Source organism: Sus scrofa, chromosome 15 (genome assembly GCF_054392235.1).
Source record: "Sus scrofa isolate SSC_HxYL_T2T_F1_AM1 chromosome 15, Sscrofa_HxYL_maternal_Yorkshire_Landrace_v2.0, whole genome shotgun sequence".
Taxonomy (NCBI): Eukaryota; Metazoa; Chordata; class Mammalia; order Artiodactyla; family Suidae; genus Sus; species Sus scrofa.
In genome coordinates, this window is record NC_139397.1 from 140859259 (window position 1) to 140878117 (window position 18859).

The following is an 18859-nucleotide window of genomic DNA, read 5'->3' on the forward strand; positions in this document are numbered from 1 at the left end:
CTGCTTTTTAGAGGGGTTTGGACATTTGAGAATCTGGTAGTTATGTATTTTTTATGCAGAGATAACACCAGTAGCAGTATAGTTGATTCATATTAATTTCAAAAGTATCCAAAAAAATCTTACCTTCTATAATCTGACACTAGTTTAAGTAGGTCCTCAGTTGAAATCTTGCTGCTTTCTTGTCTATACAATGGTGAAAATCTTGAGTCTCTGTCCACATTTCCCTGGTTGTCCTTAAATACCGATCTGAAAGAAAATGGTATTTATTCAAGTTTGTATTTGGATTGTTTACAAAGTTTGTATTCAAGTTTGTATTTGGATTGTTGCACTTTTAAGGTGATTAAAGGAATTCAACTTCCCACTTATAATGGAAGAAACTCCAGGAACCTATAAAATAAAAAGACAAGAAAACTTCTTCGGCAAACATTTCATTGATATGCTACACTTATCTTTAATTTCTTATTTTCAACCCCGTATCTAAAGTGACAGCAGCCCATATACCAACTACATTTATTTATGCTTTGGTAATATATTGAAGCCATGGAGTATTAAGGGTGCTGAGAGGAACAGGAACATATGTTACTATTTTTTCATTATTTCCTGGACAAGCCAAGGTCACATTGGTTTGGTGGTGCCATTAGAATTTATGAGCAGAGGAAAAGGAATAAGGTTGGGTATGTGGGTGTTGAGAACCAGACTCTTGAAACATTTTCATGGGGATAAATGTACCATGTCCTAAACTTTAGTACAGAGACAAAGATAAAATGGAGAACACGTGAGTGAGACTTTTTTATTAAATTAAAGAGAACATCATGAACCTGAGCCATTTCTTTCCTTCCTTGATCCATTTTAATGGGACTAAATAGATTTAGTCAAAATACATAAATTGTTTTCATCCAAATAATATCGTATGGCCAGGTAAATATTTGCTGAGAGGCAAGTATACACAGCATACTTAATGCTAGTGTTTCTTCCATAATTTATCATACTCCATGACTATCAAAGAAAAATTAGACCCAAGTGTAATTGATTTTTTTAATGTTAGAAAAATATTGAATTCTTATTTCTTCTAACTTGAGGACCTTAATGAGACTCTTTTATTACTCTTACAATTAACTGAAGATTTCAATACACAGGCTGAAAAGGCCAGTTAAATGGATATCTGATCATAGCACTTTCATGTCAAACAATTTAGCAAATGGGCCAGGAATTTATCAGAACAGTATTTTTTAAATTCTTCAAGCTTTCTCTTCAATTTTTTTTCCCCTGTTAAGTAGTAACTGAAGGGAAAAAGGTCTCCTATCAAGAAACACTCAGGGAAGCAGAATGAAAATATTTAACTCCAAGATCATTTTTATTTGAATATTATTCAGGGCTTTTGTTCGAGTATGTGACATGCTGAAACCAAGAGGACGTTTTTCCCAACATGGGAGGAAGTTAAATTGAGCTTGAGTAGTAGTTTTTTTCTTTTTTTAACCAGTCACTTCAAATATATCGACAGACTTGATTGGTATCACTCGGTTTTGCTCTTATTCACAGCTCTGTCCTGGAAAGAGCTCACTTAGATTGGACACTTGGTGTCGGAATACAGCACCGCGGAGTGCCTCACTCTCTGTCCCTGCTTGATAAATACGCCAACTGGCAGGGAAGCAGAGAACTGATTCATTTACACAGATGGTTTCAGGATGGCTGGGACATTGTGCCCGGTTCCAATTGCCAGAGTTGAGCAAGAATCAGTGTACAGTGAGGGTCTCAGAGCCGTAACAATTGGGGTATGATTGAAAAAAAAAAGCGCAGTGTTTGGCCTAAAGGAAAAGAAGTTTTAGGTGTCCCCGAGAACTTTGTTCATAAGCAGCACGAATAGTTCTGATATATGGAAAGAACTGGGCATATTTGGGGGGCTTTGGGAGACAAAGCATAAAAGTGACTCTCAAGCAGTTTAAAAATATTTTTAAAAAGAACTATCTAATCATGAGAGCTATAAATAGACAGAAAGAACCACCGAGGGATGCGTTTGAGTTTTTGTCCCTGGCGGGATCTCAACAGAGACTGCACAATCACCTGTTGGAGATGCTGTTGTTGTCCGCTGTGCCTTTTCTAAATGGATAGGTAAGAATGACGTTTTTATTTTAGTCTCATTTAATTTTAGAGAAAATCCAGTGTTTTACTCTGGTCCATTTGGACTGTTGCATGGGTCAGAGAAAAAGAAATCAAGAAGACTCCTGTCCTGGATTGAGGCACACGTAACTCTAGGGGTGACACGCATGGAAAGAGTTCCATTTAACAACGTGGCACGTCTGTAAAAGTCGACTTTCTCCTGAATCAAGGAGTAGCCATCTGAATGTGTTTTTTTAACCTGCTCCAAATATAACCTTTTTTGCTATAAAATGGTGCCACAGCTGGTGCCCCAAATAAAAACAGGCACCAAATTGGTTCTAGATAAAATGTTCACAGTGATGAATGTCCGTGTCTTGCAGCTGGTGGGATGACTGGATCTGGGTAAAAATATGATTGTAAGCTAATTATCAATTCTTTGCTTTTTAGTAGCCATTGATTTTCAGGGCCAAAGTGTTTTCGAGTACATTCAAAGCCATGACCTAAAACAAGCTGCAATCAAGAAAATATAGTAGTGAGGAAAAGGAGCCAGAGAACCAGCAGTATCTACAGGGTACCGAAACATGTCAGCAGGCTGGCTTATGTCAAAACGACATGAGTAACAAGAAGCCTGCCTCTGATTTGGTCAACATTTATTTGAAGCAGTTTCTGCACTGTCAAGGGAAAATTAGAAACTTCTTTGGCTGGATCTTGTACTTGTTTTTTTTTTTTTTTTTTTGTGGTGAGATAGTTCATGTGGTCTAACATGAAAGCTTGAGAACTGTACTGCTAACCATTTTTCTTACTTGCTAGAGATGTTTCTGTAAATGCAAATCATATATTTATGTACATAAATTGTTAGTATATACTGTTTCCTAACCTACAACCCAAGCACTGATCAGGCATTAATGTAGCATGAACTTGTGGTTTTTTTGGCTTTCCTGTCCTAGACATAATTACTTCAATAGTTGGTAATATCATCGGCCTCCCTAGAAACTTCATCTGTCTTTGCTCCAGCATATTTTACCAGACAACCTCAAAGTTACTGCTTTTCCGAATTGCTCAGGTAATAGGGAGTTCTTTTAACTCCTTTCTCCCACATTTTCTTCACTGCCCCGAGTTTACCTGAAAAGGAGACTTGTTGGGGTGAATATGATCGCCAGAGGGACTCTTAACAGTCATATTAGAATAACGACTTCTAATAATGACTATCTTTTATTGGGTATGATCTAGACTTGTTAATTCCTGAAACAGTAAATCAAATATTACGATTTCTCTTTTATACATTCAAAAAAACTGAAGTGGGATGGACAGAGAGTTTGGGGTTGATAGATGCAAACTATTGCATTTAGAATGGATAAGCAATGAGGTCCTACTGTATAGCAGAGGGAACTATATTCAGTCTCTTGGGACAGGCCATCATGGAAGAGAACATGAGAAAAGAACGGGTGACAGTGCCGTACAGCAGAAAATGACGCAACACTGTAATCAACTGTATTCTAATAAAAATAGAATTTAAAAAATCGAGGTAAAGAAAGACTGTACATTCTCGCCTAAATTCACTTGGCTGGTAAATGAAGTTAAGATTTGGAACTCAGCTCTGGCTCTAAAACGTCTGATTATAACAATGCTCAGGATAATCCTCAATCCTTAAAGAGAAAACGTGTTCTCCATTATAATTTTACCATACGGGAATATTTCTCTTAGCAAAAGGATATTCTGCCTCTACTCGCCCCAACCAACTTTCTTGTGGGAACTGAGAATATTTATAAACATGAAAAAGTTTGACCAGAGAATTATAACTATCTTTTTCTTGAAGCATACGAGGATTAAAAAGAATTATGTTCATCACATAGGATTCAGTATTTCTAAACAGTATCTTTTTCAAATAGAATAGTCTAATATTAATTGTCCCTGAGAGAGATGTTAAAGGGAGTTAAAAGGATATTTATGATCTCAGATAATGTTGCACTTGTGATTGCAACACCAGGAGGCAGGTGTTGTCAGTTTTATTCTGTAGATGGGGACTTTGAGGCTTAGAAAGGAAACTTGACCAAAGTTCCAATCTGTAAGTGGTTCCTGATCTGGATGACCTTTGTCTCTTCTTAGCTTAAAGGGTGGCTTTAGGGAAGATTAATTTCTAGAGACTGCGTGAGCCTACTTTGGTTTACTGCTGCCCCAAATTTTACCTTTCTCTTCCCTGTACCTAATCATCTCCAACTTTCATTAACAACACACCATTAAAAAAAACATTGGTGAGTTTACTCTGGTTATATGCCACACTGGATACTGGGAGACCCCCCCAAATGGCGTAACGAACCAGTTCTCCCTTCCTTTGGGTTTTTAGAGTTATTTGCTTTGGGATGTTACCAACATTCAGATGGGTACTTAATAGGCTGCCTTTTTTTTTTTTTTTGTAGGACTAATTAATCTTTCTTAGTTTATTCAGCTTGTACATTGTTGACATTTTCTCCTTTGTCTATGCTGGGTTCTTCCTCCTTTAAGAAATTCATGTACTGACAAAAACACAAAGAGGCTGAGGAGGACTACAGCAACTGATGTTTCAACAGGTCTGAAAAGCAATTTGTGTTCTTTATGCAGAGGTTATATGTCCAGGTAGATGATTTTGCCATCAGTGTCCACGTAACTCAGCAGTCTTGTCAGAGAGTCAACTGGTTTATCAGAGAGTAAACTTGGCTATGCTAATTATAATCAATACCAAGATCAAAGAGAGTTTAAGTGATCAATTTGTTGGTTTCACTTGAACACCCATATATGGATCTGTGTTTTCTGCACAGATGAAAACATGTAGCTGCATAAGAAATCATAGTGCTTCCTTGTGAATTTTATGCACATAAAACCCTGAGGACTGATAAAACATCAAGAATATATTTGTTAGATCAAATATATATACTTAAAAGTTATGACCTTGCTTTGATCTTACCAAGGGCCACTGCATATGTGGTCATGAATACTCTGCATCTGGTCATGCATGGTCCCGGTCTATTGTGAGCATGTCTTGCTAAACTGTCTTGTAAGACAGGTTTCTGGGGAACTCAAGGTATTTATGAAGATGAACACATGAGCATTCTTCTAGGTGTTGGTATATTAAAAAACAACTTGTAACACAGAGGTGGTCAAAACTGAAGCTTTCAATGCAGACTGTACATTTATTTCTATTCTGTTGGTTGCAATTGTCAACCTACCTCACTGCCCAAGCAAATGGCATGCGATATTTCCCCAACTTGCTGCAGAACTGCCTGTTGGATTTTAGTATCTTTTGTGCATACTAAGGAAAAAAAGAAATAGAAATGTTGTTTAGAACATCACTGGACAAACTGTCCACGTAGTACTAATAAATACTTTCCCATGTTATCTTGTATTGAAACACAGTGAAATTCCTCTTTACTGGCTCACAGATTCTGCCTTGTAAAGAGCCAAATGGTGTCCTCTGTGTTCTAACTATTATATAGCACTTTTCTTTCATTTTAGTATGAAAATTTCAAAAAAATTCCCTTATCTTGGAATACCAACTTTTCCCCTCTCTTTTTTCTGATTTAAAAGATCTTAAAATATAGGGAGTTCCCGTCGTGGTGCAGCAGAAACATATCCGACTAGGAACCATAAGGTTGCAGGTTTGATCCCTGGTCTTGCTCAGTGGGTTAAGGATTTGGCATTGCCATGAGCTGTGGTGTAGGTTGCAGATGCGGCTCAGATCTGGCATTGCTGTGGTTGTGGTGTAGGCAGGTAGCTGCAGCTCTGATTGAACCCCTAGTCTGGGAACCTCCATGTGCCGTGGGTGCAGCACTAAGAAGACAATAGACAAAAAGAAAAAAAAAAATCTTAAAATAGTGAATGGAAAGCATTATTAAATTTACACCCACTGTCTTTCCTGTATTTCCTTTTATTTGTTATGACAGAGGCTGGCAAACTTGTTCTGTAAAGAGCCACACAATAAATGTATAGGGCTTTGAGGGCCATGAGGTCTCTGTCCCAGCTTCTCAATTCTACCTCTATAGCAGGAAAGAAGCCATGGACAATCTTAGATGAGTGAGTGTGACTGTGTTTCAATAAAACTTTATTTACAAAAACAGCTGACAGGCTGGATGTGGCCTGCACACTATAGTTTGCCAAACACTGAATTGAAGGACTCTTATAAATATTTTAAATACTGCCCTAAATGGTCACACAATCTCAAATTCAACTGTCATGCATTATTTTCCCAATATATTTCTTTATGTAGATAATATAGACTTTTAAAATTTATATTCTATTAAATAATAACATTCAATTATTATAGAAAATATGGTAATTGAAAAAAAAAGTAGAAAAAATTTCCCATAGTTCCACTTCATTTCTTCTTTCTTTTCTTTTTTTTTTTTCTTTCTTTTTTTTTTTTTGTCTTTTTAGGGCAGCACCTGTGGCATATGGAGTTTCCCAGGCTAGGGGTCCAATCCGCGCTGTAGCCCCTGGCCTACACCACAGACACAGCAACACAGGATCCAAGCCACGTCTTCGACCTACACCACAGCTCATAGCAACGCCAGATCCTTAACCCACTGAGCGAGACTAGGGATCAAACCCACGTCCTCATGGATGCTAGTCAGGTTCATTAACCACTGAGTCACGATGGGAACTCCTATTTCCTCTTTATTTTCTTCATTTACATGTTATTATAATTTGGTAAACAATTATCTATTTTACTTTTTCACTTAGTTCAGCATAAACTTGCTGATGTCCTAGTAAACTGTAGTCCCTTGTTTTCAGTCAGATTCATCCTTACTTTTTATTATTAAGATTTTAACCCTCAAAGACGGGTTAAAGCTTTGCCACATTTAAATTTATTTCTACCAACAGATTCTCAGCAGACATTTCTGCACCAAAAAACATGAGCCAAGAATAAATGCTTTAGGAGTTCCCATTGTGGCACAGTGGTTAACGAATCCGACTAGGAACCATGAGGTTGCGGGTTCGATCCCTGGCCTTGCTCAGTGGGTTAAGAATCCAGTGTTGCTGTGAGTTGTGGTGTAGGTCACAGATGCTGCTCGGATCCCGCGCTGCTGTGGCTCTGGCGTAGGCCGGTGGCTACGGCTCCGATTCGACCCCTAGCCTGGGAACCTCCATATGCCGTGGGAGTGGCCCAAGAAATGGCAAAAAGACAAAAAAAAGAATAAATGCTTTAAAAATTTCCTGTTGGATACCCATTTCACCAATAAGTGAATATTTAAAGACTTACACTTATCAAACTTGATAATTCATCAAGGCAGTGTGATTTTATTTCTTGAAAGCAACTGAATTGAAATTATTTATAAAATAGACTATGCATTACCTTGTTGGAGTCTGGATTTTTAATATAAGGCTCAGCGCCACTTGCAATGTTTCCCATCAGTACTTTTTCGATTTTGGCCACCAAAACAATTTCAGAATGTGGATTGCTTACAGAAAATATTGCCTACGTAAAGAAAACAGCTAATAAGCATTTAAGAAACCACACTGAAGACATTTACAAAATTCCACCTTTTTAAAGAGTACAGCGCTAAGGACTTTCTATTTGACAAACTGCTCATCCTGTGTAATCTATTGGTAAGAACAACAGAACAAGCATTTTCCCTCCCACAATGAGTAAACAAAAGTGCAACCTGCTTGGGAAATTTTAGCCATTCCTCCGGAAATCCCTTGATGTGAGGTTCTTCTGATTGTCTTGGTGTAACAGCGTCGATGTTTCCATTTTCCAAAGCCACGGAAGCCCCTGAGATCATCTGCCTGACAGCAGTGTGGTTTAGATCCACGTGGAAATCAGCAGAAATCTTCCTGCTGTCTCTGAGGTCATAAAGTGCCACACTCACAAAAAAAGGCTCAATCTGCAGGAAAGAGAAACGATGAATGGTTTTAACATAAAATCATCACATAGGCAATAGCCTCTTGAGTACATTATTTAGTAAGGCAGTAGATACAATACTGTTATTTATTTATAGTGTAATGATTATATTTATAATATGTTATAATATAATATATGAAATACTATATTCTTCTATTACACTGATTATGAATACATAATGAATATATTTTATATCTAATATGTAAAATATAGTGTTTGTAAGAAAGTTCCCAGAATCCTCTCCACCAGCAGGTTCCTCACATCCCAGTACTGTGTTTCACTGGTTTCCTCATTCTACTTTTCCTGCCAAATAGTCTCTTTCATATGTTGTACTACATGCATGATTCAACCTCAAAAAACATTCTAGTTGTTTCCCCAAAGCTCTGAGTAAACACCTGCAGAGGCAGTATCCCGAATGATTCCTCATGATCTGACTCAGGTCATGTTTTGTGGTAATACTCAATTACCCACAAAGTACCCAAGTATTTGGTACCCAGTAGCACCAAGTATTTATACCCAGTAATACCCAAGACTGATGTTTGATTTTTTTTGGTTCCTTATACCAAGAGGATGAAAAGTCAATTGTCGCATTATCTGTAATGTTAATCTAAATATTCTGGTCATGTTGCCACCTTCCAGTTTTCTCCATTATAGCAGCATCATCTCCCCTTTGGTAAGGGATTAGCCTTTTTGGAGAAATATCCTGAGATTACATCAATGTCTTGCTACTCATCAAACCCAACTGATCATTCATAACTCAACTACGACTATGATGGCTACCAAGGGTGATTTTCTAGTTCCATCATTCTTTTTACGTTTATTAGTTGGTATTCGACTGTAATGATGAGCTTTCCCTTACCCTTCCTTTATTTATTCATACATATATATATGTATAATACATACATACAATATTCACACTTAAATGATTTCTTTATCTCTATCTGTACGTGAGTATTTACTAAAAACTCCTGGACTCATGTCCTATCTCCATTTCCAATCCAAATCCTAAGAGCTGTTTCTAGCCTTTTCCTTTTTCATATTTTTAAGGATTTCTTCCAATGGTGAAAAACCTGGCTCTCATTATCATTCATCTATTTACTTGTTTGTTCAATCAGTTTTCTTATTGTTTCAAAGTAACCGGCTTCACAATTCTAGTAGTGGCCTTCTCTGGTTGCCTCCTCTGCACCACCACCCTGCACATTGCCGCATATTGTGACAAGTTCAAGGGCATGGCACCTCTGGACCTCCACATGGCTTTAGCCCCACCTTCATCTGGAGTTCCTGTGCTCGCTCCACTCCAAGCCTCTGTATAAGTGTCCCCTTAACCATCTGCTACCATGCTAGGAAGGAAGATGAATATGATAAAGGGAAAATTGAGAAGGTAAAGGAAGAAGGAAAGGGAAGGAAAAGTTTCTTGCTTGAGTTTTTTAAGAAGTAGGAATTAGGTAAAGAAGAGTGCAGAAGGGGCTTCTAGTAGGTTGAGTGACATGGACAAAAACACCAAGAGGAAAGAATGCAGAATTAGAGCATTAGAGTGAGAACTGAGTGGAAGCAAAAAATTAGGATGTGTTTGTAGAAGACGCATTTGAGAAACACTAAGGAGGTGCAGCCAAAGGGCTGGAAATCCATTACATGTTTGTGTGTTGGTTGGTTGGAAAGAGGGGTTCTCAGGAGCATGAAAATCCCCGGGTTTGGGTGTATAGGGCACTAAGTGGATGACAATGTTGCTCACTAATATATAGGATGAAGATACAAAAATGAATTCTTTGGTGCATAGAGGGTCATCTGTGCAACATTCCAGGGGTATAAGAACATATGAGTTTTGAGCCTAGTCAAAGAAATAGGGCTTGAGATCCGAATCTGAGAGATTTGAGTTTGTGGGTTCGTGTATAAGGCATGGGATAAAGAGAAGAGAATCTGAATGGTATCCTAGGAAATATGAACATGCACAGGATAGACAGGCAAGTAGGGAAAACAGCTTATAAAGGAGATGGGGGAGCAGAGACAGATTTTTAAAAACAAGCCCATAAAAAATTTTAAATGCTGCTAGAGTATCACAGAAACTGAAGAACATTCAAGAAAGAAAGAATTTTCAACGAAAAAAAATCAAATGCAACAGAAATTAAATAAAACAAGGACTGAAATAAATGTATGTATATATCATTATATACATAGACACATGTACATGCAAACACATATGAATAATTATATACCTGGATATAAATGTAAACACATACATATGTGATTAACTATAGGCTCCTTAAGCTGAATACACTCACAAAAAGTTTTTACTTTTGTTTACGCTACTTAATTTTGGATTGATGGCTGTCATCCATCAGTATTCTGCAGACAAGCAGATTATACACGAAAACCACACTGTGACCAAGTTCAGCCTTGTACAGACTCACTCATGCTGTGGATTTTGCTGAATGTTTAATACATATCTTGTGTTCTTTGAACTGCAAGAACATGACTGGCTTATAACAGCAGTATTAGTTTAACTCTTTAATCTTAGCAATACTTTCCAGCTCTCTTATTGTTAGAATTCCACATGTAAAATAAAATTCAATAAATCCTTTTAAAAAATAAAATGATGAAACAGTAGAAGTGTTATAGTTTACCAATTTAATTTAGCTTAGAAAAACTCTTGGTATGTGGTAGTGGTAGTCTTTCAGGAGTTGAAAAATACAAAATTACATGAAAATAACTCAGGTAGGAACTGAAAGTCAAAGGAAAAAAATCATTATTTTTTTTGGGGGGAATTGCTGCATTTTGATTTTCCTTTCTGCTTTGTGAATGGCAATAAACCACCTAATTCAATAATCCATCAGAAATTAAAGCTCATGTGGTGATTCACTTATTTCCTCCAATCTACATTTTCAACTTAAATGTCACATCTTACTTTTTATATCACTGGCTTTTCGATAAAGATTTGTTTAATAAAGCACCTTCAAAGCCTACCAAATTAACTCATAGGTTTCTTATGTTCAGAATTCTGTACTTTAAAAAGCAAAATCAAGAACATGAAATCTTAAATGTAGCTCTGGAGCAGCTTTATTCATTCAGCTTTTTGGAATCAATTTCTATTTTCAAAGACATATTTTATAGTATAAAACCATGAGCCTGAATGTGGTTTTCAATTGACTGACTGAAAAATTACATGCTGTCAAATATTGTTTCCGCATCATGAAAAAGTTCTCTTAGGGAGTCTTTTTGGAAGCTCATTCATTAAATGCTATCACATTGTTGTTGGCTCTTCAGCAACTTCAGAAATATTTCAATTAATTGAAAAGCATGTTCATTGAATTAAAAACAAGGAGTTTAAAAATAGTGACATTAATAAAAGAGAGTCACTCACTAAACATATAAAGATTTTTTTAAAACAATGCTATTACTGCTATATGAAAAACTATGTAAAAATTGCTGTTAAGGTGAGGCAGATTTGCTTTTTAAAATTATTGTTTATAAGCACAATGAAATGATTATTAAAATGTTTTCCTACTTTTTAAACATTTATATCAACTGCAAAATAGAAATAATGACATACAGAGTATTCAAAATCGACTTATCGCTCTGGCCTAACAGATATACGAAAGCTGCTCTTTCATCTTGGATATGTTCTCTTGCTTGACAAGATTGGCCCAAATACAAACATTTAGTTTCTGAATATGGACTTTAGGATAAAGACAGGCAACCACGTGGAAGAGGTCAGATGCCTCTGGCACTGGAAAGAAAAGCCCATTATCTTTGAGTTTCCATTTCTAAATTTTGATTTTTTAAGTCACACGTATAGGTGTTACTGGGTCAATAAAAGCATTTATTTTTATTTAATAAAATGCTTAAGTGACATTGTGACTTAGGTTAAATTTTCCTGATATTTCCTAATAGTTTCAAGAGCCAAGTTTCTAGTGTTATTTTTTTTTAAATCCCAAATTAAAGTATGTTCTTAATACTTCTAACTCTATGAAAATTTCTCCTGCAATAGTCAATGACATTCTCTGTGTGGCCGCATCTACCGTGCTCCTCTCTGGATTCATGTTACTCAGCTTCTCAGCGCCATTCTGCACAGCTGACCCTTTCTCTTTTGGCACCACGACCCACTCTGTCCTGCTTTACCTCTACATCAGTGACAACTCCCTCTTAGTCATTGGTCACTTCTCTATTCATCCATTAAATTACATATATAAAAATTCCTACATGACTCCCCCTAGATCGATGCCTGGACTAGACATCTGAATTTCTTTCTCTACTCATGCCATTCCCTTGAGTTCCGAACTTGTATTTACACCTGCCCAAGGGACATCTCTATTTGGATGCCTAATAGGCCTATTAAGCTTAGCATGTCCATAATGTGCTTTTGGGTCTGTATTCCTCAAATCTGCTCTTCTTCCTTTTAGGAATGGCACCCGTGCATGGAAGTGTTCAAAGCAAAAACTAGGGACTCATCCTTGAGATTTCCCGTTCCCTTATCCTGTATATACAAAAATGTACCAGAAAGACCTCTCAGTCCAATTTACCAAACATCCATCAACCGCATTAAAAGCTTTTGCACAGCAAAGGAAACTATTAAACAAAAATGAAAAGACAACCCACAGAAGGGGAGAAAATCTTTGCCAATGATGCAACAGACAATATACAAACAACTCAGACAAGTCAACAACAAAAAAACAAACAAGCCAATCAAAAAATGGGAAGAAGACATAAATCTACACATAGAACGATGACATGACCCATCAATCTCATTCTTGGGCACATATCTGGACAAAACGTTCCTTGAAAAAGACACATGCACCCCTATGTTCACTGCAGCACTATTCACGATAGCCATGACATGGAAACAACCTAAATGTCCATCAACAGGTGAAGGGATTAAGAATATGTGGTACCTGTACACAGTGGAATACTACTCAGCCATAAAAGGGACAAAATAATGCCATTTGCAGCAACATGGATACAACTAGATATTCTCGTACTAAGGGACATCTCAGAAAGGGAAAAATACCACATGATATCTTTTATATGTGGAATCTAAAATATGGCAGAAGTGATCCTATCTATCAAACAGAAACAGATCATGGACATGGAGAGCTGACTTGCGGTTGTCAGTGGAGACAGAGTGGGATGGATGGGGCCTTTGGGGTTGGTGGATGCAAACTGTTACATTTGGAAGGGATGGGGAATGGGGTCCTCCTGCACAGCACAGGGAACTCTGTATGGCTGGGTCACCTTGCTGTACAACAGAAACTGAAGAAACACTGTCAATTAACTGAACTTTAATAATAAAAAAGATTGCCAACTCCCCCACCCCATCCATTTCTCTCCTTCTTCCTTGCCAGCCCTGGTGCAAGCCATGTCATGAACTGGGGTTACAGATTGCTAATTGCTTTCCCTGGTCAACTCGTGTTTCCTCCAACCCATTCTTCTGATGGGATGTTTTAAAAACACAAACTAGATCATACCCTTTTGAACTGCAGTAAGTGCTTGAATAGCTTCCGCTCACACATAGGATAAATCCAAACTCTTCACTACAGCTCTTAAGATCCTACCCAAGTCTACCTTGCACTATTTCTCCCACCTTATCCCAGTCTGCCCTTCCCCTCACTGTCTCCTTTCAATTCCTAGAAACTTGCCCAAACTTACCTTCTACCTGGAATCTTTTGCCTTGACCTGACTTTTCACTCTTCTCAACCTTTGTTCTTTCTTCATATGTTACCTACTCAGAGAGGCCTCCAGGGCCACCCCACCTAAAAGAGCCCTCCCCCCAGTTCCTCTGTATCACATCTCTCTGTACTAACGTATTTGAAAGAACCTGGCATAATGTGCAATTATCTTGTTAATTTATTTGTTTTCTTATTTACTAGCTGTCCTTTTCAAAAAGACTCTAATCTTCAGAAGGCCAGGGACCTTGCTCATCTCATTCCTTGCTGTTTCCCCATGATTCAGAGCATGTCTGGCTCCGGTAGGTTCACTGAATAAGTACTTGCTGGAGAGTGAATCAACTTGACTTCAACTTTCACTCTTACTCACATACCTAGTGCAGAGTCAGTCATAAAATATGGGGAAGCTTCATTTTGAGGCATCTTCCCTCACCAGCAATCCCTTGCAATTTTAGCTTGCATTATCAACAAGAATTTCACATCTAACACTGAATGGTTCAATATCTTGCATGCATCATATTTACACATGTCAAAGCAATTCCCATATATTAGAATACGAGTTTAATCTTTAATGAATGCTTACTCTGCACCAAGCACCATCTAAGTACTTTCTATACAGTACCTCATTTAACATTCACAATGGCTATTTGAAATTGTTACTATTATTATCTTCCCTCCTTACAGAAGAGGAGATGAGGAGGGTAAGCCATTTACAGATTGTCCCACCAAGGTACAACCTGTAAGTGGGAAAGTCAAGTACATGCTAATTGATTTTCCTTATGAAATCTGAGGTCCATAGTGTGTACGTTTGTCCTGCTACTATACCAGGAAGGGTCTTGGAGAATCAGTGAGGTGCCTGAAAACCCAAGGGCAGTTAGGTGGGTAGTCTTTCTAAGAGTTCATCCATTCTGCCAGCCACTCACCGCCAAATCAACAAGGCTGGTTTCACTACATCAACAATAGAAGTGTGCATGGGATTGCGTGTGTGCAGTGTGCAGAGGAAACATCATGCTGTTTCTACATTCTAAAAGCAAATGTGGCCTGTATCATGGATCTGGACATAAGTTTTCTTCCTTAAGATGAAAGGTGACAATTGGGGGATGATTTTTTAGGACTTAGAAAAAAATGTATTAATAAAGGATGAAAGGGAACATGTCAATAAATTAATTATGATTTTTGATGGCAGGATTATGACTGATTTTTATTTTCTTCTTTATAGTCGAACCTTTAATCATGTTTATGATCACAAAATGTCCCAACACATACATTTACAGTTCGTATAGAACCATCCCCTAGAATACTAAGAAAGAACCCTGCAGAAAGCCCAGTAGTAGGAAGAAGAATCTTGCATTGATTTAGTGAGTACAGTGATGTTTCTCAAATATCAGTGAAGCACCTTTTTCCCCCTACCATTTACACGTATTACTTATTTAATATGTATCTAACATTATTTTACTCAATTGACTATTTAGCCTTGTCTTAAGCAGTAACAGCTGTAAAAGCACAGGGTTGATTTGTTCATTATAAATATTCTCTAACAGACATTAAAAATGAACATATAAATATTGAAATAAAAAGTGTCGATTTAAAAGCCATCTCATGCTCCACCAAGAAGATACAAATGCGATCACTAGAGATTGAACCACAGAGCTGATTTAATGGAAAGAAGGTAAAGATCACCACAGTCTAGTCCCTTTGATGCTTCCTCTTTAAGTTAGAAGGGAAATTTTAAGGCAGTCTATTGACAATGCCACTTCAGAACCTGGGCATTTTTATCATGGGGAAAAATGTTGTTAATTTCCCTGGTACACTAGAGAGTGTGAACTCAGTGCCTGGAATCATCGGGAACAGAAAAGATTTTAAGGAGGATGGATACAAATGAACTTACTTGCAGAACAGAAACAGACTCACAGACTTTGAAATGAAAAATCTATGGTCACCAAAGGGGACAGTTTGGGGCGGGGGAGAGAGGGGTGGACTAGGGGTTTGGGATGGAAGTGTTCTAAAATTAGGTTGTAATAATGGTTGTACAACTATAAATATAATAAAATTCACTGAAATATTTAAAAAAAGAAAAGATTTTAACCAGGGTGGTGTGATATTGGCCGATCGTTACAGGATGTAACGGAAGAGAAACTTACGTTTGTAATGGGATCATTTTCATTCTCCGTAACACATCCCTGAAGATTCAAGTTGAGAGTTTTACAAATGATCATGATTCTCTTGGCAGCTTTTTCTTCAAACGGTTTGATCACAAAGTCGGGTTCTAAAAGATCCTTTTTCTGAAGTTTCAAACTCTGAAAAATTTTTGCAAAGTTTTGCTCGACAAACATCCATTGTAAGAAAAGAAATTCTAAATTACAAACCACCATAGTTCAAATCAAGTTCATGTCTGCTTAGAGAGAATTCCAACTTACGTCTATGTCTGGATCCAGCGAAAACAAATTTAGCCTCTCTATGTTTCGTGTTGTTTTGACAGACTCTTCAGTTTCTGTGAGGTACTACAGAGAAAGCTGTGTTAGCTCTTGGTATCTAAACAGCCACATCCTTTCAACTAAGCTCCATCCATATGGCCAAGAAGTAGTCCTTAGTATTATTACTACTTCAATACCATCCATTAATACTCATCAAATCTTATAGAAACATGCTTCTATTTTTTGACTGTGATGCTTTCTAATCTAAATCTCAGAAAAAGCATTTACAGCCTTCCCATGAAAGCAGTAAACAATCAGTAATTCAAATTTATTTGCACAGTAAAATGCGAGCTTTATTACTTTTGTGAAGTCAGGGTGAAGGCTATTCTCTGAAGAATCTGTTTCCTCTGGTGTGCATTCACAAGTTATGGAGTTATCCAGGGAATCTTAAAAAGATACACCAAGACCAGGTTATTAAATAATCCACATGAACCACACATTTCTCTAGCCTGTGACTTATCAAAACTGGGTTAGACGCAAGAGCCATGAGGGGTGGATACTGGTGAGCAGATAGATGCCTTCTTTGTGATGGATTGTTGAAAGAGCTGGGCCTGGAAATCAGATGTCCTGATGATCATTTTGAGAGTCTATCCATGACACTCCTGTACCCATAAGAATTCAGGACCCTTACAATAATACATTTATACTTGGGGTTGTCTTGGCTTACTTCATCAATGCATTCTCAAGTTTTCTTACACACACACATGCGCGCGCGCACACACACACACGCTATATATATTACTAATTTTGACTCTCAGGCCATCAATTTAAAACCTATACTCTAGCATCATTATTTAAATCCTTTAAGACTGTAAACATTAATATTCTAGCTGATTATCCTTAAGTAAATCATGAGTGTAAAACACATACTGTGGCATACAACAGTTGTGTCAAAGACTCTTTGCTTTTATGTACCATGGTGCTACGCAAAATGTCTTAACATAGTGTCCCCCTGACTCTGAAGGTGAACTTGTCATCCATGTGACTATAGACCTGTTTTCTCCCCTTCTTTTCACCCTTTCTTTCCTTCCTTTTGCTCCCTTCTCCTTGCATAGGATGGACGAGACTCTTCTGAAAGAATGAGGATGGGCAAAAGAATTTTTTTTTATCTTACAAAAATCTCTAACACCATGCACAACTTTCAGAACTAGGCTGATCTCAGTGGGGGGTCAAATCATACGTGAAAGATGCCTTTCAGCCAAAAGGAAGTGATGCCTATGTGCCTTTACAGAATATAATGATCATTAATTAAATTTATTGAAAGGCTATAAAACAGAATTGTCCCTTTTTTTTTTTTTTTTTTTAAATAGTTGCACCTGTGGCATATAGACGTTCCAAGGCTAGGGCTCAAATTGGAGCTGCAGCTGAGGCCTATACCACAGCCACAGCAGTGCAGGATCCAAGCGCATCTGCAACCTATGCCACAGCCTGCGGCAGTGCCAGATCCTTAACTGACTAAGTGAGGACAGGGAATGAACCTGCACCCTCGCGGACACTGTGTCAGGTTCTTAACTTGCTGAGCCACAGTGGGAACTCCCAGAATCTCCCCTCTAACATCCCATCAGACATGGGTACATTTTTGATATTGCTGACGAATGATTTATTGCTGGGTGTCAGCCTTAAATCATTGCCAGTCAACCCAAAATCATACCTCTGTGTGGTGACCCTCACTATTCAGTAAAGATTTAGGGGTGATTTCCTGGAGCTGGTTGCTCAGAGTTGAATGAGCTAGACCCAAGGGCTACCACAGTTAGCAGCAGCAGAAAGGAACTGAAGGCACAGGTCACACTTGGCAAAGAAAGGGAGGTGGGTGCGAGCCCTCACCCAGCCCCAGGTCTGCGAGCTCTGTGCTCCTCCTGCCCTGCGGGGGCCCCTCGGGACTGATCTGCAGGATACGGTTGAGGGTGTGAATCCATTCATCCATATCCGACTCCGTTTCAGCCGCCAACACGAAATAGGTCAGGTCATTCATTTTCAATTCAAAGGCATATTTTCTCAGTCTGTTATTCTGTAGCATAAAAAGAAGGAAAAACGTCAGATACTAACTCTTAGAGAGTGAGCGACTTTTTTTTTTTTTTTTTTTTTTGTATGGGATCTTTCCATACAAGGAACATAAAGAAGATCTTTCAAAACAGAACAAAAATGTAGATGGATAAGAATCATTTTGTTTGGTTTCTTTCAAGGCTTTCTGTACAAAGCAATATCTCAAGTTTTCATGGACTGGATGCGCATGTTGGCTGAAAATTTTTCATCTTCAGGCGCGTGGGGGAATGTATTTGAAGCTTCCTCAAATGGTTGCTTTGAGTTGCTGCCTTCCCTTTTTCACCCTGTGTTCTGAAGTTCACAACTTTTTCCAGTTGGGTTTTTGACACCATTACGTGCCAGAGGCAGTGCTTGCCAAAGGCACCTGCAAACTACGTTGCCTACTCCCCAAGGGGCTTCACTTTCTTGTCTTCCTTGACTTTTCTGGCCACCTCCTCCATCTTGAAATCCATCCATCTCTAGTTTCCATGACTACACTCCCTTCTGGTTTTCTTTCCTCCTGAACGGCTACTAGTTTTCACCCCTCCTGGCTCTTCCTTATCCTGGTGACATGAAATGCTAACCTCAGCTCTGCCTTAGACTCCTTTCTGTCTCATCTGGTCCAATGGCTTTAAATGGCATCCATAGGCCAAGGACCCCCAATTCCTTTCTCTGGCTCTGGCCTCTCCATCTACCCACAGACTTTTCTAACTGGACACCTCAAATTTGCATTT

The 18859-nt window shown here is 38.1% G+C and overlaps 1 protein-coding gene across 50 annotated transcripts in view; it reads right to left on the reverse strand.

Moving 5' to 3' along the window:
- Window positions 1–18859, reverse strand: part of DOCK10 (dedicator of cytokinesis 10) — a 276098-nt gene that overhangs the window by 89224 nt on the left and 168015 nt on the right. For all 50 annotated transcript variants that reach the window (XR_014830527.1, XR_014830528.1, XR_014830525.1 and 47 more), the window contains exons 8-15: window positions 17928–18111; window positions 16404–16489; window positions 16047–16130; window positions 15771–15926; window positions 7734–7955; window positions 7424–7546; window positions 5301–5383; window positions 124–246 (exon numbers count right to left, since the gene is read on the reverse strand). Coding sequence is in view for 38 of the 50 variants with exons in the window: in XM_085001312.1 (XP_084857438.1) it covers window positions 124–246; window positions 5301–5383; window positions 7424–7546; window positions 7734–7955; window positions 15771–15926; window positions 16047–16130; window positions 16404–16489; window positions 17928–18111 (1061 nt within the window). In the remaining 12 variants the exon portion in view is untranslated. The remainder of the gene's footprint in view (window positions 1–123; window positions 247–5300; window positions 5384–7423; window positions 7547–7733; window positions 7956–15770; window positions 15927–16046; window positions 16131–16403; window positions 16490–17927; window positions 18112–18859) is intronic.